The sequence below is a fragment of the Dryobates pubescens genome, chromosome 38 (assembly GCF_014839835.1).
Source record: "Dryobates pubescens isolate bDryPub1 chromosome 38, bDryPub1.pri, whole genome shotgun sequence".
In the NCBI taxonomy this organism is placed as follows: Eukaryota; Metazoa; Chordata; class Aves; order Piciformes; family Picidae; genus Dryobates; species Dryobates pubescens.
This window is the reverse complement of record NC_071649.1, coordinates 2,804,644-2,832,596: the sequence shown is the minus strand read 5'-3', so window position 1 is coordinate 2,832,596 and position 27,953 is coordinate 2,804,644. Positions and strand designations below refer to the sequence as shown.

The 27,953-nt window shown below is 47.1% G+C and overlaps 1 protein-coding gene across 1 annotated transcript in view; it reads right to left on the bottom strand.

The window, feature by feature from the left end:
- TRANK1 (tetratricopeptide repeat and ankyrin repeat containing 1) overlaps positions 1 to 14,121 on the bottom strand; it is a 45,963-nt gene extending 31,842 nt beyond the window's left edge. The window contains exons 1-8 of the mRNA XM_009900203.2: positions 13,988 to 14,121; positions 11,292 to 11,415; positions 9,179 to 9,329; positions 6,517 to 6,635; positions 5,696 to 5,779; positions 3,354 to 3,492; positions 1,590 to 1,721; positions 264 to 425 (exon numbers count right to left, since the gene is read on the bottom strand). Coding sequence (XP_009898505.2) covers positions 264 to 425; positions 1,590 to 1,721; positions 3,354 to 3,492; positions 5,696 to 5,779; positions 6,517 to 6,635; positions 9,179 to 9,329; positions 11,292 to 11,415; positions 13,988 to 14,121 — 1,045 coding nt within the window. The remainder of the gene's footprint in view (positions 1 to 263; positions 426 to 1,589; positions 1,722 to 3,353; positions 3,493 to 5,695; positions 5,780 to 6,516; positions 6,636 to 9,178; positions 9,330 to 11,291; positions 11,416 to 13,987) is intronic.
- Positions 14,122 to 27,953: the final 13,832 nt, after the last annotated feature.

Here is a 27,953-nt window from a genome sequence, read left to right as displayed (position 1 = left end):
AATGTATCAAAAAGAAGCAGCTTCTGTGGTGGGAGCAGCTTTGTGCCAATGGTGAGAAAATAATCCCCCACTGTCTGATAGTAACTTGGCACAACTTGTAGCTACCTACTGCTGAGCATCAGTCACCTTCAGGCAAGGACAAAGCATTCATCACTGACTGACAGGAGAGCAGGGTGACAACTGTTACATAAACCCCACCTACTATTCCCAATTACAAACAAAATCATTTTAAACCAGGGAGAGGAGCCCAGTCCATGCAGTACCTGTCTCAGAGGAAGTTTGTTTCTTCATGTGACTGTCAATTGCTTTTACAGCATCAAAGTTTTTGTTCTTTTTCAAGAGATCTATGACATATCTTGACTGTGCATCTGCAACAGTGGGATCAACCCCAAAATTCAGGAGCATCACCACATCTTCCACTTGGCCTAGAATATTGCATAAACAAACATGAGAGGAAGAAGAGTTCTCATTATTCAGAGGTTTTAGTCATTTTCCCCCACTCTGCATTTTTCATTTCCTGACACCACTTCTAGCAGGGGCATCTCCAACTACATCAGATTGCTCAAATCCCTATCCAACCTGACCTGGAATGTGTCCAGGGATAGGGCTTCTACCACCCCTCTGGGCGGCCTGAGCCTGTGTTTTACGACACTCTTGCTTACATCTGGTCTAAATCTACCATGGTTTAAAATCATGACTCAGAATCACAGAAACATTCAGGTTGGAAAAAACCCTCAGGATCACCAAATCCAACCCAGAAACCTACCCCTACAAGGTTCACCCCTAAACCATATCCCTAAGCAGGACTCCTTGTATAGGAACCTCCTTGTCCTATATAAAGAATTAAACTTTAAATGAATACTATTTGCACTCAAAATGTACACTCAAAATACATTCTGTATAAATAAAACTTGTGTGTCTATATGGACACTCATGTCCAATTCCAGAAGTTCAGCAGTATTTAGCAACAATTTAGCTATTTAATTGCTGTTACCCTGTCCAGAAACTGAAATTGTTTAGGTATAGGTAGTGTGCACTTCATTCATGCCATTAAAGAGAACCACCAGAATGCCACTGCCTTTAATGACCTTGGCATTGATTCTTACTTCCTGTTGCCACTTAGTGGGCAGAGTAAGAAATACAAGAAAGGAAGCAGGGCTAAGTTAACAGAAAAGAAATTCCACAGAAAACAGAACACTTCCTTCATGTCTCATGTTCCTCCTCTGACAAGGTCCACTGCTACTTGGGTTTTAAATCTTCAGCCAGTAAAAAGAGGAGGATAGGTCTGCAGGTGGTCTAATATGATCTTAAAGGCACATCAAACTTTAAAAGGGAACTTCTGTGAGCCTAAGAATTGCAGCACACCCGTGGGAAAACCATAAGCACTGAAGAAAATGTGCCACAAACAAGGTACACCACTGTAAAAGGGAAATTTCATGTTTGAAGTATTAGCTACCACTGCCAAAGTCTACATTCAACCAAAAGGACCTTCTCATTTATTTCCTTAGCACGAGAAACATTCCACAGCAGGGTGTGAAATGTGTCCACATGTAAACAGACCACCACACACAAGAAGTGACTGCACTCACTGCGTTTCTGGGCATAGTCAGTGGAGGATGCCACCACGTGCAGGAGGGTGCACCCATCCCTGTCCTGCTCGTTGATCCTCTCCTTCAAGTCCGGCTTCCGAGTCAGCAACCACTTGAAGAGATGGTTCTTTCCTGAAATGACAGAAACACCCTGCTCCTTAGAAATGCTAAAGAGAGACACAAAAGGAACAGATTCTGGGGTTCTTCCCATATGCACAGGCAAGAGGCACCTGTATGAAACCTCTTCTGCAAAATGGGAAGTAGGAAAGACAATAAATATCATAGCATGGCTCAGGTTGGAAGGGACCTTAGAGATCATCTACTCCAACCTCCCCACCATGGGCAGAAACCAGATTCAGCAGCTCAAGGCCTCATCTCAGCCTGGCCCTGAACACCCCGAGGGATGAGGCATCCACCACAGTATCACCAAGGTTGGAAAAGACCTCAAAGATCATCGAGTCCAACCTGTCACCACCAACCTCATGACTAGACCATGGCACCAAGTGCCACATCCAATCCCCTCTTGAACACCTCCAGGGATGGTGACTCCACCACCTCCCTGGGCAGCACATTCCAATAGTGAATGACTCTCTCTGGGAAGAACTTTCTCCTCACCTCCAGTCTAAACTTCCCCTGGTGCAGCTTGAGACTGTGTCCTCTTCTTCTGGTGCTGGTTGCCTGAGAGAGGAGACCAACCCCTTCCTGGCTACAACTGCCCTTCAGGTAGTTGTAGACAGCAATAAGGTCTCCCCTGAGCCTCCTCTTCTCCAGGATAAACAATCCCAGCTCCCTCAGCCTCTCCTCATAGAGCTGTGCTCAAGGCCTCTCCCCAGCCTTGTTGCCCTTCTCTGGACACATTCAAGTGTCTCAATGTTCTTCTTAAACTGAGGGGCCCAGAACTGGACACAGGACTCAAGGTGAGGCCTAACCAGTGCAGAGTACAGGGGTACAATGACTTCCCTGCTCCTGCTGGCCACACTATTCCTGATACAGGCCAGGATGCCATTGGCCTTCGTGGCCACCTGGGCACACTGCTGGCTCATGTTAGGCAGCTGTCAATCAGCACACCCAGGTCCCTTTCTGTTTGGCAGCTGACAACTTCCCTGGGAAGCCTATTCCAGAGTCTCACCAGCCTCAAACTGAAGAGCTTCTTCCTAAGATCCAGTCAAAACCTCTTCTCCCTCAGCTTCAAACCATTCCCCCTTGTCCTGTCTCTAGACACCCTGATGAAAAGTCCCTCTGCAGCCTTCCTGTACAATCCCTTCAGGTATTGGAAGGCATCAAGAAGGTCCCCCCAGAGCCTTCTCCAGGCTGAACAACCCCAGCTCCCTCAGCCTATCCTCACAGCAGAGGTGTTCCAACCCTTGGATGATCTTTGTGGCCCTCCTCTGGACTCACTCCAACAGCTCTGTGTCCTTCTCCAGTGTTAATATGTGAAAGAAATCAGGGTAAGAGGCAGCTGCATTGTGGGAGACACAATACTGTGTTCTCAATCACCCACAAGTGCAAACATGAGGTAGATTCACAACTCCAAGACATATAGAAACTGTTGCTCCACACTGAGGTGGCAGGAAGAAATACTCTTGTTTTCAAAGTTGATATATCCAGGGACATCCCCAACTAGATCAGGTTGCCCAGAGCCCTGTCAAGCCTCACCTTGAATGTCTCCAGGGAAGGGCCCCAACTACCACCCTGAGCAACCTGTTCCAGCATTCCACCACCCTCATTGTAAAGAACTTGTTCCTAACAGCCAATGCCACTCACTTGCTCTGATACACAGTCTGATGACAGCATGAAGCACATACAGTCCAATGGTTTCAACCTTTGCCCCCATGGAAATCAGCCACTTGACTAACTCTGCCACTTCTTGCATCTTCTCGCCGCAGCCGTACAACTCAGAAGTCTGTCGGAAGAGAACGGTTCCCACACATGACTTTCACACAATGCACATGGCTTTCATGACAAGAATCAGTGGAACAGTCACAATCAAGCCAAACCTACTGCAAAATGAGATGTCTAACAACTCCAGCAGAAGCTCACAATACTCTTCTCACATGAGCTGCTCATGGATGGTCAAGAAGAATCTCATCCTGCTCTGCAGAGCACTGAACCTAAAGTCTGTCTTACAAGAAGCAAAAGTCTGTTTCTTAAGAAGCATTTCTCTGCTTCTTCTCTGCAACTGACAGCAACTTTCAGCCTCACACTTGTCTATTAAGTGCTACTGTATCTGAGTGCACATATTACTGTGCTGGATATTTTATCTTTTAAGCTTGGAGGAGGCTGTTTATGCAGGATGTTGCTCCAAAGCAAGAAAAGCCTGGAGAAATACTTGAACCTGGGACAGGGAGTTAGAGCCTGGAGGAAGGATGTTTAGGAAGCTCATGTAACCAGTCCTTTTATAGCTCAGGAACTCCATGGATGGAGAGCAGGGCAAAACCCTACCTGCAACCAACTCAAGAAGCATCTGGTATTACTAAAAAATAATGATATGACTTGTCACACAGAGAAAAGGTGTTAAGCCTTAGAGACAGATTTTTGGCCAGAATTCCTAGGAGGTGATCTCATAAAAGCATGGAATTTACAGGGGAGTTCACAGGCCAAGGTCGAAAGCGCAAAGCCTGAGCAAAAGGCAGCTGAGATGTGAAAAAAGGGATGTCCTAGCAGGGACTTCATCAACATGAAGCGTGGTCTGCAAGGGCTACTGCAAGACAGAGAACTCTGGAGGTGGGCAGAGGAAGCTGAAATGGGAATTGAGGCAACGTGCCAGGAGGATCAGGACATGAGGGGGCAGTCGGAAACTGTTCAGACAGAATTTCTCCCTTTGTGCCAGTCACATTTTTAAATGCCAGCCTTCACACCCGCTCCCAACAGCCACAAACACTGCTTGCTTCCTTCCTCTAACACCTCATGCCAGATTTTGACTGGCAGGAATTACTGCTCAGGCAGTTACAAAAGCAAAATACAACAGATTATAGAAGGAATACCATGGCAGCAGGGGTTCACGTTGTCACAAAGCCACATTTCCTATTTTTATCATTTTTCCCCCAAAAGGGAAGCAGTGCTTAGGGATCTTTAATCTACCCCCTTGCAGTCTTTCACATGTACAACAAAGCCACTAGAAGGGGTCAGACTGGTGGGGTCAGTTTGACAATGAAGGACATACTATTTTGGATTCCTGTCTAATGAGGCTTTCTGATTTTCTTGCCTAGGAAGGAAGATTTTTTTTGCCCAGACACCCTACATGTATCTTTGAATGCACTGCCATGATTTATTCTTGGTGCAAGGAGCAGCTTCACCCCTCTCAGGTGTGCTCCATGTGAAGGGGCTGCTGAGAGCTGACAACCACAGCAGCAGGCAGCTTCACCTGGGAGCTGCTTTAAGCTGAGTCTCTGATGCCTTTACCCCACCACAGCTACGATGCTGTAGCAGCACAGCCTGAAGATGCCATCATCTTGATGAAAAGCACTAGGAATTATGGCTACTGAGTCTACAACTACATGCTTCTGTCTTGCCAAAATCCTCCTAAAGCATTTGGAAAGCGTCAAAGCCTGCAGGGAGAAAGTTTAGCAGTTACTGCCTAGGTATAAAGGGGCATTGAGGGAAGGACAAATCCCAACAATGCACACAGCTCAACTCTCCATAATCATACCCAGCCCCATGAAACAGTGCAGAGACAGACTAGCAAGGTATAAAAACAGCCTATCCCATGTATATCCTAAGCTCTCCTGGTTGGAAAACAAATCCAACTTAACTGACGTCAGCCATTCGTCAGCACTGATTTATCAGAGGAGAAGCGTGAGGTGAACAGCCTGGTGTGCTTGAGAGGAAGATGTCACCTTTTGATCAAATTAATGGAAATGTCAAATTACATAAAGAAATCCTGCAGCTGGAGATTTTTTATTATTTCAAATAAAAAGAGACAACAAAGAAGATTTGGCATAACCATACAAAGCCCATACAGCGTTTCTCCTTGCTCTGTTTTAGCCTTTTTCCACCTTTTAGCCGAGGTGGGGGGAAAAAGAAATAATCTATCACTGAAGTGAACAGGGTAAAAAAAGAGAGAGAGACACATTAGAAAAAAAATAAAATAAAGGATAGTACTTTACCTCAAATAGATTCTTCAGAGAGACCTGGTTGACTCTGATATTGGAGGGCAAGGCTTTCTTTTCGGACAGCAACAACAGACACGACTGGAAAATAAGACAACCACCAAACCCAAAACATTAGTGGTCATATAACCCCCCTTAGAAACTTGGGTTTTCACTGCCCCCTCAGATCTTGTAAGAGAGCAAAGGAGAGCTAACAACATTTCAGACCTTTTTTTAAAGGATCTAACAGAGAAGCCCCAGCTTCCTGGTCCCCCCTCACCTATACGCAGAGCTCAGTGTTGCACAAGATGGAATATTCTGCCGGCCACTTTGGGTCCATTGCCCTGGCTATGCTCCCTCTCGGGCTCTTGTGCACCTGCACACTAACAAGATATGGGAAGCTGAAGAGCCCTTGATTTCCTAGCAACATCTGACAACATTCTTCTCATAGCAATCCCTATACTGCACCCAAAACACAGCACTAGCCTAGCTACTAAGAAGGGAAACCGGCTCTAGCCCAGCCAGGACACTCACATGAAAGGAAGAGGGAACCACAAATAAACATCTAACTGTTCTCCCCTCTCACTTCCATGAACAATGACTCTAGATGGCACTTGAACTATAAGAAACCAGCAAGAGACAAGTGGGATTGGAAGTTCATTGTATCCCTTTGAGAAACGAACTTCAGCAGTTTTTTATCGCTAGAAGTATTTCTCATGTCTTAAAAAACAATCAAGACATTTGAACCAGGGAAGAATCAATACTCACTGGTTTGGACTCTGAAGGTAACACGAGCTCACCCTGAAGGGGTGAGCCAGGAGTGCCCACCACACACTTACCCTCCACTTCCCTTTCTGGGCCAACCTCTCTATCACCGCTTGCCAAATGAGCGCGTCGAAGCGCGCGCGGAACACGAAGCTGTAGGCCACGGGGAAGGTCTGTGGGAAGACTCGTTCATCTGCAACAAGCAGGGGAGAAACCTCCTCAGTATGCACAACACTTTGACAGCTGGGGGCTGCAAGGAGTTTGCTTTGTTGCACGGTGACAGTTTGGTCCCACAGTGACTGCGGAACTGAGCACAGCCGCAGCAGCTTTGTGGGAGGACACCAAGGTGAGGGAGGTGGTTGGCATGCCTGAGGGATGGGATGCCATCTACAAGGACCTCAACACCTCTCCCATGAAGAAAGGCTGAGAAAACTAGCACTCTTTAGTCTGGAGAAAAGAAGGCTGAGAGGGGATCTTGTTAATGCCTGTAAATATCTGAGAGGTGGGTGTCAAGAGGAAGGGGAAAGGCTTCTTTCAGTGGTGCCTGGTAGCAGGACAAGGAATAATGGACAGATGCTAGAACACAGCAAGCTCCCCACCCCACACCCCAACATGAGGAGAAACTTCTTATTTTCTGTGAGGGTGATGGAGCACTGGGACAGGCTGCCCAGAGAGGTTGTGGAGTCTCCTTTTCTGGAGACTTTTAAAGCCAGCCTGGATGTGCTCCTGGGTGGCCTGCCCTAGGTGACCCTGCTTTGGCAGGGGGGTTGGACCTGATGATCTCTGGAGGTCCCTTCCAACCCCTAATATTCTGTGATTCTGTGACTTGGACAAGCTTAAGAAGTGGGCCTGTGTGAAACTCATCAGGTTCAGCAAAGCCAGGTGCAAGGTCCTACACCTGGGTCAGGGAGATTCCTGGTATCAACAGGCTGGGGGATGAAGGGATTGAGAGAAGCCCTGCAGAGGAGGACTTGGACGTACTGACAGATGAAGAGCTCATTGTGAGCACTCACAGCTCAGAGGGCAAACCATATTCTGGGCTGCACCAAAAGCAGCATGGCCAGCAGGATGAGGGAGGTGATTCTGCTCCACTCTGGTGAGACCCCAGCTGCAGTGCTGCATCCAGCTCTGGATGGAGTCATCAACACAAGAAGAACATGGAAATATTGGAGCAGGTCCAGAAGAGGGCCATGGAAACAATCGGTGGGTTGGAATACCTCTGCTATGAAAAAAGGCTGAAAGAGAAGTTGGGCCCTGGGCAGACCTGATTGTGGCCTTTCAGTACTTAAAAAGGGGCCTATAAGAAAGATAAGGACAGTCTTTCAGCAGGACCTGCTGCAACAGGACAAGGGGTGATGGTTTTAAACTAAAAGAGGGGAAATTTAAACTAGATGTGGTAAAATGAGGGTGGTGAAACACTGGCTCAGATTTGCCCAGAGAGGTGGTAGAAGCCTCATCCCTGGAAACATTCCAGGTCAGGTTGGATGAGGCTCTAAGCAGTGTAGTTGGGGATATCCCTGCTCACTGTAAAGGAGCTGGATTAGATGACTTTTAAAGGTCTCTTCCAGCCCAAACTACTCTGTGATTCTGTGAATTTTAGCATTAGAATTAATACCCAGGAAAATGAGACCTTAAATAGAGCACCTTTTTATTATCAGCCTCCACTCTTCATTAAACAATGGGAGGGGACATGAACCTTTGCCTTCAAGAAACACCTCTAAGCCCCATGAACCTCATAGTGGTTCCTTCCACTTGTGGGAGAGCCCAGCTACAGATGCTGCTAAAGCTAATCAAGGTCCTTAACACAGGGCTACAAGTTCAAGTAAATGCAGCAGGAGTACAACCTGAACTCTCCAAGCAGGCCCCATCAGATAAAGCCTGTGAAGCAGACAAAAAAACCCAACAGCAAGTAGAGGAGGAGAGATGAAGGAAAGGGCAGGGAGGCATAGGGTGGACACTGCTCAAAAAAAACCCAACCCCAAATCACCAACCAATCCAAACAATGCCACAGAAAGGACAAAAACACTCTTTCCATTGCTGCCCATTACTAGCTGAGACAAAGCCAGAAGACAACTGCACTCTAAACTCAAGATGAAGCTGAGTATCTGCTAATTGTTTTCAAATCCAGATAGCTAGAAGGTAATTAGAGTGGTTTGGAGACAAAAACACTAAAGCCTTAGGGGTGTGGAATAGAATAAAATAGAATAGAATTAACCAGGTTGGAAAAGACCTTTGAGATCATTGAGTCCAACCTATCACCCAACACCATCTAATCAACTAAACCATGGCACCAAGTGCCTCATCCAGGCTCTTCCTTAAACACCTCCAGTGATGGTGACTCCACCACCTCCCTGGGCAGCACATTCCAATGGCCAATCTCTCTTGCTGGGAAGAATTTCTTCCTCACCTCCAGCCTAAACCTCCCCTGGCACAGCTTGAGACTGTGTCCTCTTGTTCTGGTGCTGGTTGCCTGAGCTCCAAAACACCCAGCCTTGTCTCTCTGGCTCTGATTTTCAACCTTTTCTAGCTAAGCCACAATTGATATGCTCTTGAGAGACCCCTGTGTAGTGTTTTGGGATTGTTGGCATCTGCTGGATCAAGATCACCATATCCTCAACATGCTCATGCCCCTCAAACAGGGTCCAAATGAATGACTTGGTGAAGGACACCCTACCAAAAGCTTGTCATCACTACTGAGAGGCTCCTGGAGAAATTAAGATCTTAATGTGAGTTTACCATTGACACTCATGAAGATTCCTGTTATAAAATCAGCAGCTTGACTTCGGTCTGCAGAAGCATTCAGGAGAAGCAAACCTTTGTAAAACATGAAGACTGCCTCGTGAGGGTTCAGTAACATGATCCATGAGTGGCCAGCTCTGTAGTAAGCCTGAGGGGGACACAAAACAAAACAACACAACAAACAAACAAAGACAATTGGACAAGTGTTGTCAAAATATTCAGAGATCATAGCTACAAGGCATGAGCATTTTTCCTTATATTTTCTAATTATGCTATTAAAAAAAAATGACTTGCAGTACTGTTTTTACAGCTTCTTAAAACACAGATCCAAAAAAGTCCAGTAAATATCCCTTGAAAAATCACAAAGTCTGATGAGGAGAGGCTGAGGGAGCTGGGGGTGTTAAGACTGGAGAGGAAGAGACTGAGAGGGGGACCTTATCACACTCTACAACTACCTGAAGGGAAGTTGTAGTCAGGTGGGGGTCAGGCTTTTCCTCCAGGCAGCTTGTGACAGGAAAAGGGGGCATGGACTGAAGCTGTGCCAGAGGAGGGTTAGGTTGGATGTCAGGAAGCATTTCCTCATGGAAAGGGGAACTGGACACTGGAATGGACCTTCAAGATCATCAAGTCCAACCCATCACCCAACACCATCTGATTAACTCAACCATGGCACTGAGTGCCTCTTCCAGGCTCTTCTTAAACACCTCCAGGGATGGTGACTCCACCACCTCCCTGGGCAGCACATTCCAATGGCCAATCTCTCTTTCTGGGAAGAATTTCTTCCTAATATCCAGCCTGAACCTCCCCTGGCACAGCTTGAGACTGTGTCCTCTTGTTCTGGTGCTGGTTGCCTGGGAGAAGAGACCAGCTCCCACCTGGCTACAATATCCCTTCAGGTAGTTGTAGATGGCAATAAGGTCCCCCCATAGCCTCCTCTTCTCCAGGCTAAGCAATCCCAGCTCCCCCAGCCTCTCCTCACAGGGTTGTGCTCCAGACCTCTCCTCAGCCTCGCTGCCCTTCTCTGGACACATTCCAGCAAGGGAGGTGGTGGAGTCGCTGCCCCTGGAGGCATTTAAGGCAAGATTGGATGCAGCACTTGGTGACATGGTCTGGTCAGTGTGGTGGTGTTAGGTCACAGGCTGGACTTGAGGGTCTCAGAGGTCTATTCCAGCCTCAATAATACTTCTGTGATTCTGTACTGGCTCTGAGTCAGAGTGGAATCAATCTGTTCAACCCAGGTAACTGGCATGCTGCACCACAATGCAAGTTCAATTGCTATGTGCATGCAATTGCACCAAATCTAAATCAAACACCTCCCACTAGATGACCCTAAGGCCCCTTGCAACCCAAAGCATTCTGTGATAGTAAAGTCTGTGAATCTCTGGTAGTTAGTCCAGAAGACTATGCATTGTGCATAAAAGCTAATCCAAGTGTATGCCTCTGTATCATAAATGCTGCTCATTCCTCACAGATGAGCATGAGTCACTGTGTACCCAATCAATGTGCACTTAATGACAAGCATATGTCTCGAGCATTGTTCTGTCCACTGGAAACACACTGCAACCTCCATCGCCACCCACTGTTCCCAGTAGGCTGATTAACATGAAAAGAGTATTAGGGCACACTGCCCAAGGAAGCCTTCAAAGCTAGGTCCCCATTCCAGACATGAGTGCTGTCAGTGACTGATGAATCTGTCCCATGAGCCAGGCTCTGTAAGACTGCAAATGAACACAAAGCTCATGAACCTCACAGCGTGCTGTCACCTGGCTGCTGCTGCATCACACCCACATCTCCAGCATCACCAGGGCACATAAGATTTTCTTACTGATCACCTTGCCTGGGATATTAAGAAAAGTTATCTTTCTTGAAAGCATTGCTGTCTATCTTGTGGGAAGCCAGAAAGAACCTGCTGCTGCAAAAAAAGAGTTGCTTCATTTCATTAAGAGGACTATTACAGGACTCGTTCTGATGCCTGGGTACAAAGTCAGACATTGATTCAAGGACTTTGTGCTGTATTTGCTTATCACACCCCAAAGCCAGAACACCCTAAAAAGCAGGTATGGACACTTGGGTTTGAAAAGCAAAGCATGCCAAACCTGCCAGCTAGTACCTTAACATACTTCGGATCCCAGCGCAAGCTCTCGTAGGCTGCCAGCATTGCTTCTCTCCATTTACCAAGACAGTACAAGGCAGTTGATTTGTTGCAGTGTAACACAGCTATCTCCTTGGTGCACCTAAAAACATGTTTTTGGCATGTAAGTGTTTATTCACTTGAAAGGACAACTTTATAGTTAGCAGCAAGGGGGAAAAAAAACCCTTACATATCACCCACTTAAAATGAGAGGTAAAAATGGAGGTACAGAAAACTAAGTTCTCTTGAACATCAGCTGTAAAATCTCTTTAGTGGCATCACAAATTATACCCTTGTGATACACTTCATATCCTGGTGTCTTCTGAAGCAGAAAGCCAGCTCACTGGAATAAAGCAGTATTAAGACTCAGAGCTTAGACCACCTCAACACACTTAGCTATGGCTCAGGGAAAGCCAGCAGCCAAGAACAGGAGAAAAGAGACACAAATGGAAGCTGTTGGATGGAAAGAACACTGAATATGTTTTGGTAAGCAAAAACCAACTTAAATGCATTTTGCTGTATCACCACTTGATGACAACAACAGAATTATTCACATCTCCAGCAGCTAAGAAATAAAGGAATGGGGTTTAGAGAACAAAAAGCATTGAAGTATATAAAGTGTGTGCTGGATCCAAGTCAGTTTCTGGAAAAAGCTGCCCACAGATTACAGGGAAGGGGAACCTAGAGAGCCTGTCTTGCCTGTTGTGGTGGTTTGAAAGGAAAGGCTCTGCTTTCCCTCCCCCACTGAGAAAGAGACCACGGCTAAACCCAGTCGGAGAAATGAGATTCTATTTTACAAGGAAACAGATTCTATGTAACACAACAAATACAGGTATTTGACAATATATACAGGAATATACAGCAAATGAACTCAACCAGAAACCAGACCCCCCCACAGAGGGGGCTTCCCCCTCTGCCCCCCTTCACCCTCTACCTCCCTTCTCCCCCAAAGAGGTAGAAGACGAGAAGAAAGGGGAGTTAGTACAGCAGACGGAGGCCTATGCACAGGGAGTTAGTTCTTATCTTTTGGCAAGAAGCCCAGAAGCAGATCCAGCCGAAAGGGACAGCGAAGAAAGGAAGACTGAAAGTTCCCAACTCCCCTGGGTCCAATCTCTCCTCCCACAATTCTACCAATGAAATTCGTTTAGAATACCAAAATATTTTATAAACATTTAGCCAGTGTGCCCCTTCCTTAAAGGCACAGCGTCAAACGGCCACACCTGTGCTCAGACACCCCATACCACAAAGCTGCATCCTTCACCTTATCCCTGCCTACCAATCTACACTCCAAGTCTCTTCAGCTACACTGAATGTGTTCAGAGAACACTTTGAATGCCAGCAACTCCTGACAAGTCAACCCATGGCAAGGGATAGAGATGCTCAGGAGCAGATCCCTGCAGCATCATGACATGTGGCAGGAAACCTGCTCAGCTCTGTCCTCCCTCCCTCAGTCCTACTCCCTGCACATGCTCCAGGCATTTTACTACTAGGAGCCAAATGGTTAATAATGAAAATAAATGAATGGCTGGTGTTAAGTTAGAATAACAGCAATGTTACTACAAGGCACTAATGCATATTTAATAGCTGCCATAATACTCAACTACTTAATCATTAATAACATTAGCAACTGTTATGGGCTGCCCAGGGAGGTGGTGGAGCCACCACCCCTGGAAGTGTTTAAATTAAGACTGGATGAGGCACTTGGTGCCATGGTTTAGTTGATTAGATGGTGTTGGGTGAGAGGTTGGGACTTGATGATCTCCAAGGTCTTTTACAACCTGGTTAATTCTGTACAAATTCTGTGATTCTGTAACTGGTGTTAACTGATGAAAAATAAGCACTTAATATTTGGAAAGAAAGACCTAAACAACAATCCTGATGAAAAAAAAATGATTTAACAAATCTGAAAATACTAAGAAACATTTAATAACCAATGAATCACTTTAAAGACAATCAGATGACAGCAGGCTGTGAACACAACCAGCAGAGGGCAAAAATCACACCAAGGTTAATTCACAGTACATCGGTATACTGAGTTGGTCTGGCAAAGTTAATGCTGGGGGGGGGGGGGAAACTTCAACCCACCACAATCAGGTAAGAATAGAATAGAATAGAATAGAACAGAATAGAATAGAACAGAATAGAATAGAACAGAATAGAACAGAACAGAATAGAACAGAATAGAATAGAACAGAATAGAATAGAATAGAATAGAATAGAACAGAACAGAACAGAACAGAACAGGACCAGACCAGAATAAACCAGGTTGGAAGAGACCTTCAAGATCATCGCATCCAACCTATCAACTAATCCAACCCACCTATAAAGGACACTGCTGCTCACTGCAGGCTTGAACCCACAACCCTGAGATTAAGGGTCCCATGCTATACCAACTGAGGTAACTGTGCTCCCCTAAGAAATACCAACATGGAGTGTGGAAGATTAATCTGAGCTTTAATTATACTAATTTATAACTGACCTTTATATATTCAGATTACAGTCACTAACTGCGTGTCAGGACTCTCTAATTACAGGACTGGTATAATGAAGACTGTGATACAAGACAGAAGACAGCCAGAAGTGAGGGCAAGGAACACAGCTCTGAGTCAGCTGCAGTACTGTACAGATTCCAGCCCTGTCTTATGGCTCAGATCTTGCAATTCAAGAGTACTTACGGGTCCCATGGCATGGAGCACCCCAGCACATACAGAGCTTGGTCATACTTTCTGATGGCCAAGGAGTAATTCCCATTTTTGAAATCCTGGTTCCCATCTTGTTTCATAGCCTGTGCATATTCCATGGGATCCATGCTAATTAAGAGGGGGGGAAAAAAATATATAAATGATCAGACAAAAGCACTGATTTATGAGACACTGCTTTTCCTTGAACTGTTTGAACCAGGCACACAGCAACCCACACAGCACTCCTCCTCCACCCTGGGGGATGAGGGAGAGAATTGGAGAGGTAAAGGTAAGAAGACTCAGAGGTTGAAATAAAAACAGTCTAATAACTGAAATAAAAATTCAAATCATAACAATAGTGATAACAGAACATACAAGTGACTGGTGCACAGTGCAAGTGCTCAACAGTCACTAACAAACACCCAGCCAGCTCCTGGTTAGCCAGCCCCGAGGAGAGGAAAATCCCAAACCCACAATCCCAGAAGAGTGCCAGATTCCTGGTCCACCTTCATCTGTATACTGAGCACAATGATGCTGACATGGGCTGGTTTGGGTCTGTTACCCTGGCTATGCTTCCTCCACCAGAAGCTTCTGGAACACCTGCACAGTAGCAAGACCTGGCAAGCTGCAAAGTCCTTGATTTCCTATCAACAACTGAACACATCAGCACGGAAAGGATTCTTCTGTCTCCATTTAGTCAGCTGTTCTATCACACAATGACCTCCTTTGAGAAGGGTAATCAACAGATGTTGTAAATTGAAATGGAAATAGATTGGACCTGGAACGGGTTGCCCAGGGAGGTGGTGGAAGCCTCATCCCTGCAGGTTTTGAAGGCCAGGCTGGTTGTGGCTCTGAGCAGCCTGCTCTAGTGTGAGGTATCCCTGCCCATGGCAGGAGGTTTGCAACTGGATGATCCTCGAGGTCCCTTCCAGCCCTGACAATTCTGTGATCCTATTTTACACAGATCTAATATTAATACTAATTAAAGCACACAAGATGTACATGCAGGGGTGCACTCCCAGCAGCGACTGGGAGTCTTCCAAGGTAACCAGTCACTTCAAGCCTCTGGAGCCAAATGTTCACAGGCTACAAGACCACAGCTCCAGCAAAAATGTGATGGTCACAGGACATAGGGAGAGAGCCTCAGGGGCAGAACAGGGGAGACCCTCCAGATGTGGCAGCCATCAGGAGAAGAGACCACTGCAGTAGACACTCCAGTTTACAGTGAGCATGACATTGATGGTATGGAATCCCTCTGCTGGCTGAATTGGGTCAGCTGCTCTGGCTTCGCTCCTCCTGGCTTCAGCAACTTCTTAACTCAAAACTGCTGAAGACCTTGATCACTATGGAGATCTGCATACCACAGCCAGCCACTAACAAAAACAAAGTGTTTTATCAACTGTGCTCTTTCTGAACAGGGTGCTGCACTCTTCTCAGAAATGCAGTCTTCCTGCATTCTCTGATGACACCCCAGTGAAACCCAGATGTCTTCTCACACCAATTCCCACACTGAATCCAAAATACAGCACCATTCTAGGTACTCAGGGGGAGAATTAGCTCTGTCCCAGTCAAAACCAGGACAATTTTCACCTTAAATTTTGTACATTTATAAAGAAGGCCAAATGAGCACATACTTTTTGTCTGCTGCAGCTGGAAGAGTAATAAATCACAACTCTGGTGATCACTTCATCTTTGCTGCTGATAGCCCAACTTCATTCACATCTATTTTAAATCAAGCTCAGCTAACCAAATCTACCACTGATAACCATTATTTTCCCTCAGGTTTTCTCCTCAAAACATGGGGTTTTTTTTCAAATTAAGGTTCCAAATTATTTAGATGTGTGTGCACACACTAAATGTGGGAGGAAACATCCAAGAGAGCAAACAGAGCCTCACATGCTTAAGAAATACGTGAGGAATGCATCTCAATTAAACACAAAACTCATTTATTTGTTATTTATCTTTGTGTTTGGTTGTTGGGTTTTTCCCCCCCCCATCCTCTCTGGCTAGGCATTTGAGAATCCAATATACACAAAACTGCACTGAAACTTGAAGGTGCAGTGTTTTCATGCAGTATTAAGTACACTGTCAGTGCACAAGGACCTTGACTCAGATGCAGCAGTTACTAAAAATTAACACAGCAAGGATGGGAGGAAAACAGTGGTTGCAACATGCATCAGCTGCAACTGACTGAAAAAAAAATAGTTCAGCATTGGGATTGTAAAATGAAATTCACTGTATACAACCTCATGGTCAGGAAGCTAGGTGAAGGGAAACAAACACAAAAGGAAAAACAGCCACATCTGTGTTGATGCCCTGGTTTGAGATTACATGAGATCTGAAGGATTCATTTTCCCCACAGCACAGCCAAAGACCACCACCAGCAAGATACATTTTAAAAGGAAAGGGCATTCAGACATGTCTTGTGCTGAGAAACTTTGGAACCGAGCTCCCTGTTCCCTCCCTGGCATCCCCTCCCTCCCCACTCCTGCTCTGGCAGGGGGGTTGGATTTTTCAAGGTCCCTTCCAACCCCTAAAATTCTCTGGTTCTGCGATTTACCAGCTGAACACAAATCCCAATCCTTTGCCAACACTGGAGTTTCCCAGACAAAACTCCAAACTCTAGGTCACTTAAATAGCTGGGATGAGTGCTGTGGGCTTTAGCAGCTACACCCAAGTTCGCAGACCCAAGCAGGCACGCAAATCTGACATCTAAGTCAATGATCCAAAAGAATAGCTGAGCTGCCCAGCACAGCACGTCTTGCTATTGCCTAACATCTTCCTCAAGCACAAACAGTTTTAACCCAAATCCCCTGGACTAAAGTGAAGACCTATTGCATAAAAATCTACTGACCATGGCAAGCATTAAACAAAAATGTCTCTTCCTCTGGCTCCAGCAGCACAGGTAAAGGGCACAGCTGCACCTGAATACAACTGAACAAAGATGTTGTCGTGGTGGGAGCTGTGGGATAGCCCAGGTGGTTGGCTACTGGGTATACTCCACTCCATCCCCCAGTGGGATGGGAAAAGAGGAAAGGAAAAACAAGAAAAAATGTAGGACAAGGCAAAAAGTGTTTAATAAGTGGAAGAAGAGAGAAAGAAAACAAGGTGATGCGAAGGCAATCATTCACCACCTCCCACATGCAGACTCGTGCCCAGCCAGTTCCTGAGCACGTGTCCCCAGGCCCCCTCCTCTCCATTTTTATTGCTGAGCATGACATCACATGGCACAGGCTATGCCTTTGGTCAGCCTGGGTCATCTGCCCAACTGTGTCTCCTTCCAACCTCTTGTGCAGCCCCCAGCCAACAGGGCATCAGAGTGAGAAACAGAGAAGTCCTGATGCAGGGCAAATGCTGCTCAGCCACAGGTAAAACATCAGCGTGTTATCAGTGTTGTTTTGGTCATCAATTGAAGACAAAGCTCACATGAGCTGCTATGAAGAAGATTAACTTCATCTCAGCCAGACACAGTACAGCACAGGTTTCCCTAATAAATTGGGGGTTTCTCCTAAGCTATGAAGTCCATGAAACACATACATCTGGAGGAACACTCTCAGGCCTGGGAGAGCATTGTTGAGACCTTGTCCTTCAACGAAGAACGAGAGGAAACCAACAACCCAGACACAACGGCCGACTCTGTTCGCTCTTTTACCGGCTCCTGAGGCCACTGGCACAACTTTGACAGTAAAGTATATTAATTTCTACCTAAGTAATTAAAAGATTTCACAGTTAAGTCAGCAAAAACCAAAAATAATAAGTATCTGATCTAACCACTGCTGTTGCCAGTGGGCAAAATTCCCATTTACTTCATGTGTTACTGTGATGGGCAGTGTCCCACTGAACTGCTTCAGTCAGGCTGTCCCTGTGCTGGGGGGGTTACAAGGCTAAGCTTTGACTCCTCAATTGCACAGATAAGCGTGAAAACACAGAGACACTGCCCAAAAAGCCCATTTGTCCTTCTTGAAAAGCACTGTGTTCCTCACCCCAGCTGTCACTCCCAGAGGCCAGCCTTTGCTGAGCATCTAAAGCTGGCAATGCTGAAAACTGTATAAACCCAAGAGTGAACACAAGCAGCTGTTTGGCTCTGTCTGCATCTGGTTTACTCATTTAAGAAAAGAAACTGTATGATACTGCTGATATACAGAGGAAAAAATAGAAGGTCTACACAGTCATGCTTTTAGTTATTGTTGATACTGAAAGTTAAACTCTGAGGTACCGTCCCTAAGTCATTACTTGGTGGAATAAAAATGACTTTGAGGCACAGCAGCTTTCCATAATGCCAGCAACAAATGAACTCTAGCCACCTAGGACCTCTGCATCTGAATTAAGAGTGGTGCAACACAAGCATCCTCCTGTTTCCAGGAAACCTGACTTCTAAAGATTGTGCATCCCTCATTCCTATTAAGTAGAGGAATAAATAATCTTCTCCTTCTCCTCCTTAAACCTAACAGGCAGACAGCATCAACTGGCAACAGGTAGGGAGAGAAAAAGCCCAGCAATGCAGCTAAACTGTGGTTGAGGGACAACTACACTTCATTGGCATTCCATTAATTCATGTTTTCCCATCAGGAAACCTTCAGGCTCTCATTAGTTCTTGCACACTAACAGCAAGCTGGTTCCAAGACCTATGGAGCATGACTTCATATGGTATGGAATATCCACACTTTGGTCAGCTGGGTTTAGCTGTCCCAGCTGTGTCCTCTCCCAGCTTCTTGTGCCCCTCAGCCTGCTCACTACTGGGGTGAGAAGCTGAACAGTCCTTGGCTCAGTATAAAAACTGAGCTCAGCATCCTGGCCTGGATCAAGAATAGTGTGACCAGCAGGAGCAGGGAAGCCATTGTGCCCCTGTACTCTGCACTGGTTAGGCCACACCTTGAGTTCTGTGTCCAGTTCTGGGCCCTTCAGTTTAAGAAGGACATCGAGACACTTGAACGTGTCCAGAGAAGGGCAATGAGGATGGGGAGAGGCCTTGAGCACAGCCCTGTGAGGAGAGGCTGAGGGAGCTGGGGTTTTTTAACCTGGAGAAGAGGAGGCTCAGGGGAGACCTTATTGCTCTCTACAACTACCTGAAGGGGAGTTGTAGCCAGGAGGGAGTTGGTCTCTTCTCCCAGGCAACCAGCACCAGAAGAAGAGGACACAGTCTCAAGCTGCACCAGGGGAAGTTTAGGCTGGAGGTGAGCAGAAAGTTCTTCCCGGAGAGAGTCGTTCATCATTGGGATGTGCTGCCCAGGGAGGTGGTGGAGTCACCATCCCTGGAGGTGTTCAAGAGGGGATTGGACGTGGCACTTGGTGCCATGGTCTAGTCATGGGGTCTGTGGTGACAGGTTGGACTCGATGATCTTTGAGGTCTCTTCCAACCTTGGTGATTTTGTGATTCTGTGATCAGCATATTACCAATGTTCCTCGGACCCCAAATCCAAAAGACAGCACCGTATCAGCTAGTAGGATGAAGATCAACTCCACCCCAGCCAAATCCAGGACATCATGTCACTGAGATTACACTGCCTTTTGGGAAGCCTCCTAGAAAAATTAGAAAAAGGGAGGGGGAAAGAGCACTGAAAGGGAAAAAAACAAAACCCAAACAAGCTAATGACAGCTCTCAGATCTCAGCAAGATCTCAACGTGCTGATGATTCATAGGGCAACAAAGGTCCTCACACCTAGTGTCTGCTTAGCCCATATCCAGTGCTGAACTACAGTAGTTGCTCTACCATTCAGTGGCCCCTTCCCAGCTGAGAAAGGCAACTAGGAAAATGTGAAGAAATCCAAGGGCTGGGATGCAAACAGATGTAATTAAACAGCAAAACTAGTATTAATGCTAATGCCAGCATAAAGTATGCAAGTTATCCTCAGCCCAGTGATGTACAGCAGTCACTATAAACCAGAGAGCAGGCCCTGGGAGCAGGACACGGACTGTGCTCCTTCAGGGTTGCTGACCCTCAAGGAAAGGAGGAGGAGGAGGAGCAGGAGCCCTCATTCTCACTAAATTTCCCTCTTCACACTGAGAGTGCCATGGCACACACATGGTATCCAGTCAGGGTCAACTGCCCTGGCTTTCCCTTCCCACCTTAAGCTCCTGGCTGACTGTTAACAGCTAATAGCCTGCAGACCACGGCTGTCCGAGGATTCTGTTCCAGCAAACCCAGGGAACAAAGCCATGACACACCATCCTGGATTTAGGGTGGCATCTCAGAACATCGTTCCTCCTTTCCACACAAGCTGAACTCGTGCCCAGCACCATGCAGACTAGCTTGGGTTGAAGACTCTTTCACAGCTTGCACCACTGACAGGTTTGGCCTTGTTCCCCAGCACATCCTGTTTTGCTAAGTCAAACAAAACAGGCTTTTTTGCTTTCAGTTTCAAAGGATTCTCCCCTCTTTGTAACCTACCAGGAACGAGTTATACACCCAGGAGAACTTATCGGTAAGGCACTGCCCTTTCAAGACAAACTCTGTGCATACATAAATACACTTTTGATTTCCAGTCATGCTAGGAAAGGACTTGCAGCTGTCATTTCATAGACAGAAAAACTTATGGTAAAACATCTGTTTACACAGAGTCATCACTGCTTTACAGAACAAACAGAAAATAATCCCAGAAACCCCTCACAAAACTGGAAATAAGTTAACCCTGCTTGCCAGTCTCTGAAACACCAAGTCCTCAAATCCTTAGACTAGCTCAGCCATACAAGACCTAACAGCCCAAGAGGGAGGTGTTTACACTGCTGCAGTTGTTTGCTCAGCCCAGCCATGTTCCTGTCCTCAAACAGAGCTGACTGGGTAAGGAAGCAACAGCAACAAACAGCCTCCACATTTCCTTTGTATGGATTAGCTCAAGAGGGTAGCACATCTGGAATGAAAGAAAAACAAAACAGTAACACAAACCCAAACCAACAAGATTCCCCTTAGCAGCAAGGTTTTCAGGCTCCTGCAGTTCACAGCCAAGGCCTGACAACTTTAATTGCACAGTGGTAAAAAACACCGGTAAGAAACTGGAGCCTACAAGGAAGAAGGGGAAAGTCTTTTTAGCAGGGCCTATGACGACAGGACAAGTGGTGATGGCTTAAACTAAAGAGAGGGAGTATTTAGACTAAAATCGAAGGAAGAAATCTTTTAGTGAGGGTGGTGAAACACTGGCCCAGATTGGCCCCATGCCTGGAAACGTTCCAGGTCAGACTGGCCAAGGCTCTGAGCAGCCTGATGTAGTTAAAGATGTCCCTGCAGGCTGCAGGGGGTTGGACGAGGTGTCCTTTAAGAGGTCCCTTCCTCCCCAAACTACTCTGTGATTGTACCAAACACTGCCTCTTGCACACCTTCACGTGAAACAAATGCCTCTTCCCATCTGCAGCAACCCCACGCTATCAACCCTAAACTCAGTCTCTGTAAATGGGGGGACGGGGGGGGCACCTGAAGACCGACATGATCCTTTGTTGTTGTTTGTTTGCTTCCTTCCTTCTGAAGTGCAGGCTGTGCACAAACTCCTTTGGAAGCGAACTGAAGAAGCCTGCTCCGTTAAGCGACCACTCCGTGACCTCACACACGAGTTTTGCTTTTCAGGGAAAGGATCCAAATCCGCTGAAGACAATGCCGAGCTCAGGGCTGTGCCAAAGAAGTTCTCTTCCTTCTTTTCAGGCACGGACACGCCACCACACACACAGAGCCCCACGCCAGCTCCTCCGCACACGCCGTACCAGGCCAGCACAGCCTCCCAGACTCCCGGCAGGAGCAGAAATGCACTTTCTGCCGTTTTTCCCCTTCAGCCACCCTACACATTCCCTGGCAGGCTTCCCAACCAGCACGGCCACTCTCGCTGCCCGCCACTCCGCATGCCCCCACGCTACTCCTTAGCGGTGAAACACGTCCCTCCCCCCCGCCCCCCAGCCACGGAAACCTCCTGGGAACTGGAACGCCAGCTGGGGGTGCCGGAACGGCGAGGCAGGCAGCAGCTCCCGCTGCAGCGCACGTCCAGCTGTGCAGCGCGGGCAGCAGCGCGCACGGAGCGCAGCACCACCCCCAGCTCCGCCAGGCAGAGGCCGCGGGTCAGGGCGGCGGTGCCGGTGGGCGCCGTCCGGCCGAGGCGCCCCCGCTCCCCCCGCACGCGGCGGGGCGGGGGTAAGGCCATGGAGGGGTCCGGGGGTCTCTGCGCGCGCGCTCACCTACCTGCCCGCCGCCACGAGCAGGGGTCTTCCGGGGCGCTCGCGGCGGCCACCACCCCTAAACACAGCGGAGCCACGCCCCCTCCCATGGCCACGCCCCCTGCGAAAGCGAGGTTGCTCCACCCCCCCTCGAGGTCCCGCCGGCTGCCTGGGCTGGGGTCGCGGCTGCTCGGCCCCAGATAATACTGCCCGGCAGGTTTCCAACCAAGCGCGGGGAGCCGGCTTTGGGCCCCCATCCCAGCCGCCCCCACCCCACGTCGCGGCAGGACTGTAAGTGACGTTTGGTTGTGAAACGACATCAGTGGGAAAGCAGCGCCTGGCCCCGCATCGGTCACCCCTTCACGGTGGTGCCTCACCGCGACCCCCGCTCCGAGGAAGCTCCAACATTCCGCATGGGGGTGGAGGCTTCTCTGTTGTAACGCAGCACAGGGCATCGTCCCGCAGCGCTAGCAAGCATTGCTCTGTGGTCCTAAGCACAGCATTAAGTCATCATAGTGACAGGAGAACACCAACATCGTTACCTGTGTACCTTTGCGAAGAGGAACCTCAACATCAGCACCAGTGGCACAATGCCAAGGGGCACGGCAGTTTGGAGAAAGAAAAGAAAAAAGGAAAAGAAAAAAGGAAAATAAATAAAAAAGAAGAAACAAGAAAAAGATAAAAAGATAAAAGAAAGGGGGGAAATAGAAAAATAAAGGGAAAAAAAGAAACAAGAAAAAGATAGAAAAGAATGGGGGAAATGGGAAAATAGAAAGAAAGGAAGAAGAAACTAGAAAAAGATGAGAAAAGGGGGGAAATGGGAAAATAAAGGGCGGGGGGGAAACATTTAAAGCTTTAATGCAGAATTCTGTGAGGCACCACACCAACCAACAAGCCAAAGATTACAAGAAATTGTTCCATAATTCAGTTTTCTGTGAACCACATTTCCCACTGAAGAAGGGAATGATCAAGAGGCTGGGTGACACCTTGACCAGCCAAGGTTAAACTACATTCCCATAAAAACTGGGTTGTTGTTTGTTTTGTTTTGTTTTTTTAATATTCTGTTAATCATCTGTGCTGAGTTTTCACATAAATCACCCTGCTACTGATTTAGAGGCTGGAGAAACAAGAAATAAAGTAATGCTAAGCTTAGAGTGGGTGTTCTTAGCATTTTGTTCCAAGTGGAGCACACCAAAATAAAAGAACAAAGGCACTTTAAGAAAGAAAAACAACAAAACAACCAACCCAAAACAGTCAAAAGTACAGCCACGATTGTTATTTTGTTCCCACATCGAAGCAAGGTGGGGAAACTGCTCACTCCCCAGTGTTATCTTGCTTGATAAGTGAAAAGACACCAAAGTCCATGGGTGGGATTTTGCAGTTCTTAGTCAGGCATCAATAGGATATAAATGATGAGAGGAATGAGTGGCTGATGCCAACTAAGGTATCTGGCATCTCATGCGACCTCCAACCTCCCTGTCATTGCTGTTTAGGGGAGTTTCCCTTCGGTGCGAAGAGACAAGGGCTGAGCCACCTCAGTTCCGGTGCGGAAAGGCGAAAACGCCGCTCTTTGGCATGGGAGGGACTCCGACCTGATCACCGGCACAAGCACCAGTCCTGGCTGCAGCTGTTTGCCAGCCATGGGCGTGCTTAACAGGCCGGTCACAGGACAGAAAACGAAACCGTTGGTCTGTTTTCGTTTTGTTTCTTTTTAACAGCTGAATAAACGAAACTTGGCAGCTTGCAAGCCTCTGGCTGTTGATGAGTGAGGCGTTTCCTTCTCCAGGGGCTGAGCCCCTGCCACGCATACACCTTGCCCCTCAGTTACTGAGTCTGCAAAGTTCCTGAGTGTAAACAAGGAGAGAAGGAAGAGAAACTGAAAAGGGTGGACCCAAGCAGGCACTCAGACAGATAGGTGGTCAGGCATTCTGGTTGGTCCAGGGGAGCTTCAACACAGAAGAAGGAGCGCTAGGAGGAGGTGCTCATAAAGTCCAGCAAGGCAGCAGACAATCTTTAAAGCTGAACTGTCAACCCACCACACTATCCCACTCCTACGTCCTGTTGCAGCTGTAGATTAGAGGCATTGGTGTGGGTACAGTTGCAAGGGAAAACGTTTCTTTTGCATGGGAAACTCAGTAACAGAGCTCTCCCCTTCCTTGTCACTCCACACACATGCCAGAGCCCCCTGATGGAGGGGCATCCGCTGAGCACAAGGCCCAGGCCTTGGCACAAGGCTGATGCTAGAAGTTGTGCTTCTCAGCTCTGTGCCTTTGTCAGCGATGGGAAAACCTCTCTTTGAGAACACCCTTGCTAACACATCCAGGAAAGGGAATTGCAGCATGTGTTGCAAGCCCTTGGCCATGGTGAGGCGAAGAAGGCTGCTCCACCAAGAGCTCCTGCTTTCCTGGGCACACAGCGTCTCCCAGCACCTGAGAGCACAGCACAAACCCCACAAAATCACAGAATCCTTTAGCTTCTAAGTCCAACTCTTAACCCACTGCTGCCAGGTCATTGCTAAATCATGTCCCTCAGCACCACATCTCCACGTCTTTTAAATACCTCCAAGGACGGTGGCTCTACCACTTCCCTTGGGCTGCCTGCTCCAATGCTTTACAACCCTGTCAGTGAAGAAATTTCTTCTAATCTCCAATCAAAACCTCCCCTGGTGCAACTTGTGGCCCTTTCCTCTTGCCCTATCACTTGCTGCTTGGCTGCTCTTCATAAGACTTGTGCTCTGGATCCTTCATCAGCTTCATTCCCCTTCTGGTAGTGAGGGCAGCCCAAAACGGAATACCATATTTGAGGTGCAACCTCACCAGTGCCAAGTACAGGGGGACAATCACTGCCCTACTATTGCTGATACAGGCCAGGACAGTGTTGGCCTTTTCAGCCACCTGAGCACACTGCTGGCTCATGTTCAGCCAGCTGTCAAACAACACTCCCAGGTTTTTGTCTGCTGGCAGTTTCCAGCCAACTTATTGTTGCATGGGGTTGCCGTGACCCAAGTGCAGGATCCAGCACTTGGCCTTGGTGAACCTCATATCAGTGGCCTCAGCCCATCAATCCAGCCTGGCCAGATCCCTCTGCAGAGACTCCCTACCCTCATGGAGATCAACATTCCCACCCAGCTTGGTGTCATCTGCAAACTTACTGAGGGTGTTTGCCCTCACTGCTCCCTACCACTGTATAGGGAAATGCATTTTTCTTGCTAGAACTGCCCTGCATGAGAAAGTTAGCAAAAATACACTGGCCATAATGCCTCCAGCTGCTCCAGCTCTGGAGGCAAATGTCTGGGGTGTAGGTGTAGTTTCATGGTGTATCTGAGCTGCAGTTTCTATCAGGGTGATTAATTTAGGATGTTTCCTTGGCTTTATTGCTGACATAGTAATACTGATGATAAACTTCTGTTTACCTGAGTTTATTTCTGGGGTGAATGAACTTGCCCCAGCGAAACCAGCTGCTTTGAAACAATAGCTTTAACAGAACATTGAGCACTATCTCAAGCACATAAGTGAAGGACAGGTGCTGGCAAATACCTGCCTATTTTATTATTTGTCTCCTAGTTGTCCTGATGCTGGAAAATCCCTTCACATCTCTCCTGTCCAGTGTATCTTGCCTGTTATTCTTTCCTGTTACTCCTGGCTGCTTAACCTTGCATGTGCCAGCATCATACATCCCAGTATCCTTCCAAACTATCTGAATGAATATTAAAGCATTTCACAGCCCTCCAAGAAGAGTTCTGTGTCACTGTACAAGCAGTTGGCAGTGGTCCTCACACCATTATTGGTGCTCTCTGCAAAACAAGGCACTTTATTCCTCCTGTGTTTGCCACCACTACAATCCACAGCCATTCTCTGGTCTTATTCTTTATACACTTCAAAGAGGTATGGCACAGTATGTCCTGAGCTGGGACTGAAGGCCTGTGACAACAAGCACTCTCTACCTTGTTAGGAAAACAATGCAATCTTTTTCACACCCCGTGCATAGAAGGACTGCTCTAGGGATGTCTCCTAGCTAGGCTTTAACCTGGCTATTGACAGCAGCATTAAACCTGCAGAAGCACAAATCTCATTTGGCACCACACAAACAGCTACCTTCCATTATTCTCTCATTTTATGGCTACTAGACAATCTGGAGCAACCCAAATATTTCAAGAGGGAAGAGTAGCCACTCCTCCAAGAGCAGTTCTGGTAGTCTTAGAAGAGGCAGAAACTGAGCTGAGAGAGCAATGAAGAATGGTTAGGGAGAGCAGTAAGTGTGCCCAGGGTAAAGAAATACTCTGCTTCTGCACCTGGCATCCCAACCTCTTTGTTCTGGAAGCCAAACAGCTGAGCAAGGTGGGGCTCACAGGATGTTAGGGGTTGGAAGGGACCTCGGGAGATCTTCCAGTCTAAGCCCCCTGCCTCCAGAGAAGGAGACTCCACAACCTCTCTGGGCAGCCTGCTCCAGGGCTCCATGATCCTTACAATAAAGTTCTTCCTCATGTCGAAGTGGAACCTCCTGTGCTGTAGTTTCTATCCATTGCCCCTTGTCCTATCACAAGGCACAAGTGAGCACTCCTAGCCACACACCAGGAGAGATGAGCAGGACCTGCACCTGGCTCTGGAGCTGCCTGCAGGATTTCACTGTGAACAGCAGTGGTGAGAGTCCTCCAGGCCCTGCCCAGTAACCCAATAGTTACACATTTACTAAACTATGACTCCTGTATTCTAGAGCATGCACATCACTGACTGGAGGAGAGAGAGCAGAGTTTATAGAACCATAGAACAGTTTTGAGTTGTAAGAGACCTTTAAAGGTCACCTAGCACAAACCTCCTGCAGTGAGCAGGGACATCAACTGCACCAGGCTGCTTGGAGCCCGTGCAATCAGACCTGGAATGCTTCCAGGGATGGAGAACTGACCAGTGCTCATGGTAAAAAAATTTCTTCCTTCTGCTATTCTAAATCCCTCCTCTCTTAGTTTAAAATCATCATCCCGTGCCCTGTTGCAAGAGGTCCTGCTAAAAAGACCCTTCCCATCTTTCTTATAGGGCCCCCTTGAAGAACTGAAAGGATGCAAGAGGATCTCCCTAGAGCCTTCCCCAGGCTAACAACCCCAACTCTCTCAGTCTGTCCTCATCTTTCTTATAGGTCCCCCTTCATACTGAAATGCTGCCACAAGGTCTTCCTGAGCCACAGTAAGGCTATCCCCTCTTGGATTTCGTTCTGGAAATGAAGAATTTTCATTTCTAATTATTTTAGCTTAGAAACTTCAGAAATGTAGAGGTCATCAGAGAGCTCTTGGCCCAAGACTCCAATGTCTTAAAAAAGCTACTTCATCTACTGAAGGAAAGGCTAAGCCATATCTACCTGATCCATTCTTGTAAAGTATTTAACTTAAAGAGCAAAATCAATGCTCTAGGCACATGTTTGGGGTTGTTTGGGTTTTTTAAGTCTTGTATTCTGCAGAATGCAGAGTCACACAGAAAATACATTGCAAAGGAAACAGAAGAGGAGAACTGGGGCTCTGGTTTCATAGCTCCTGATAGGCCCAGAAGACCTTTTGCTTCAAAGGAAAAAATGAGCATCGCAAAACCTGGCATCATCCTGAACAGTAGCTTGGAAAAATCTACCCACTGTGGAACAATGCAGTTACAGCAGTGGGGAGGGGAAAAAGAAACTGGCATAAATTTAGCCTCATAAATTCCATCTTCACACCATTTTGGGGGAGATGGAAAATGCTGCCACCCCACCAGTGTGTGATTAATTTACATAGAAGTGTTCTGCTTGCAACAGTTTTTAATGTCAGATGGAAAGAAGAGACTACAAATGGTTCTGGTCTGCTGGC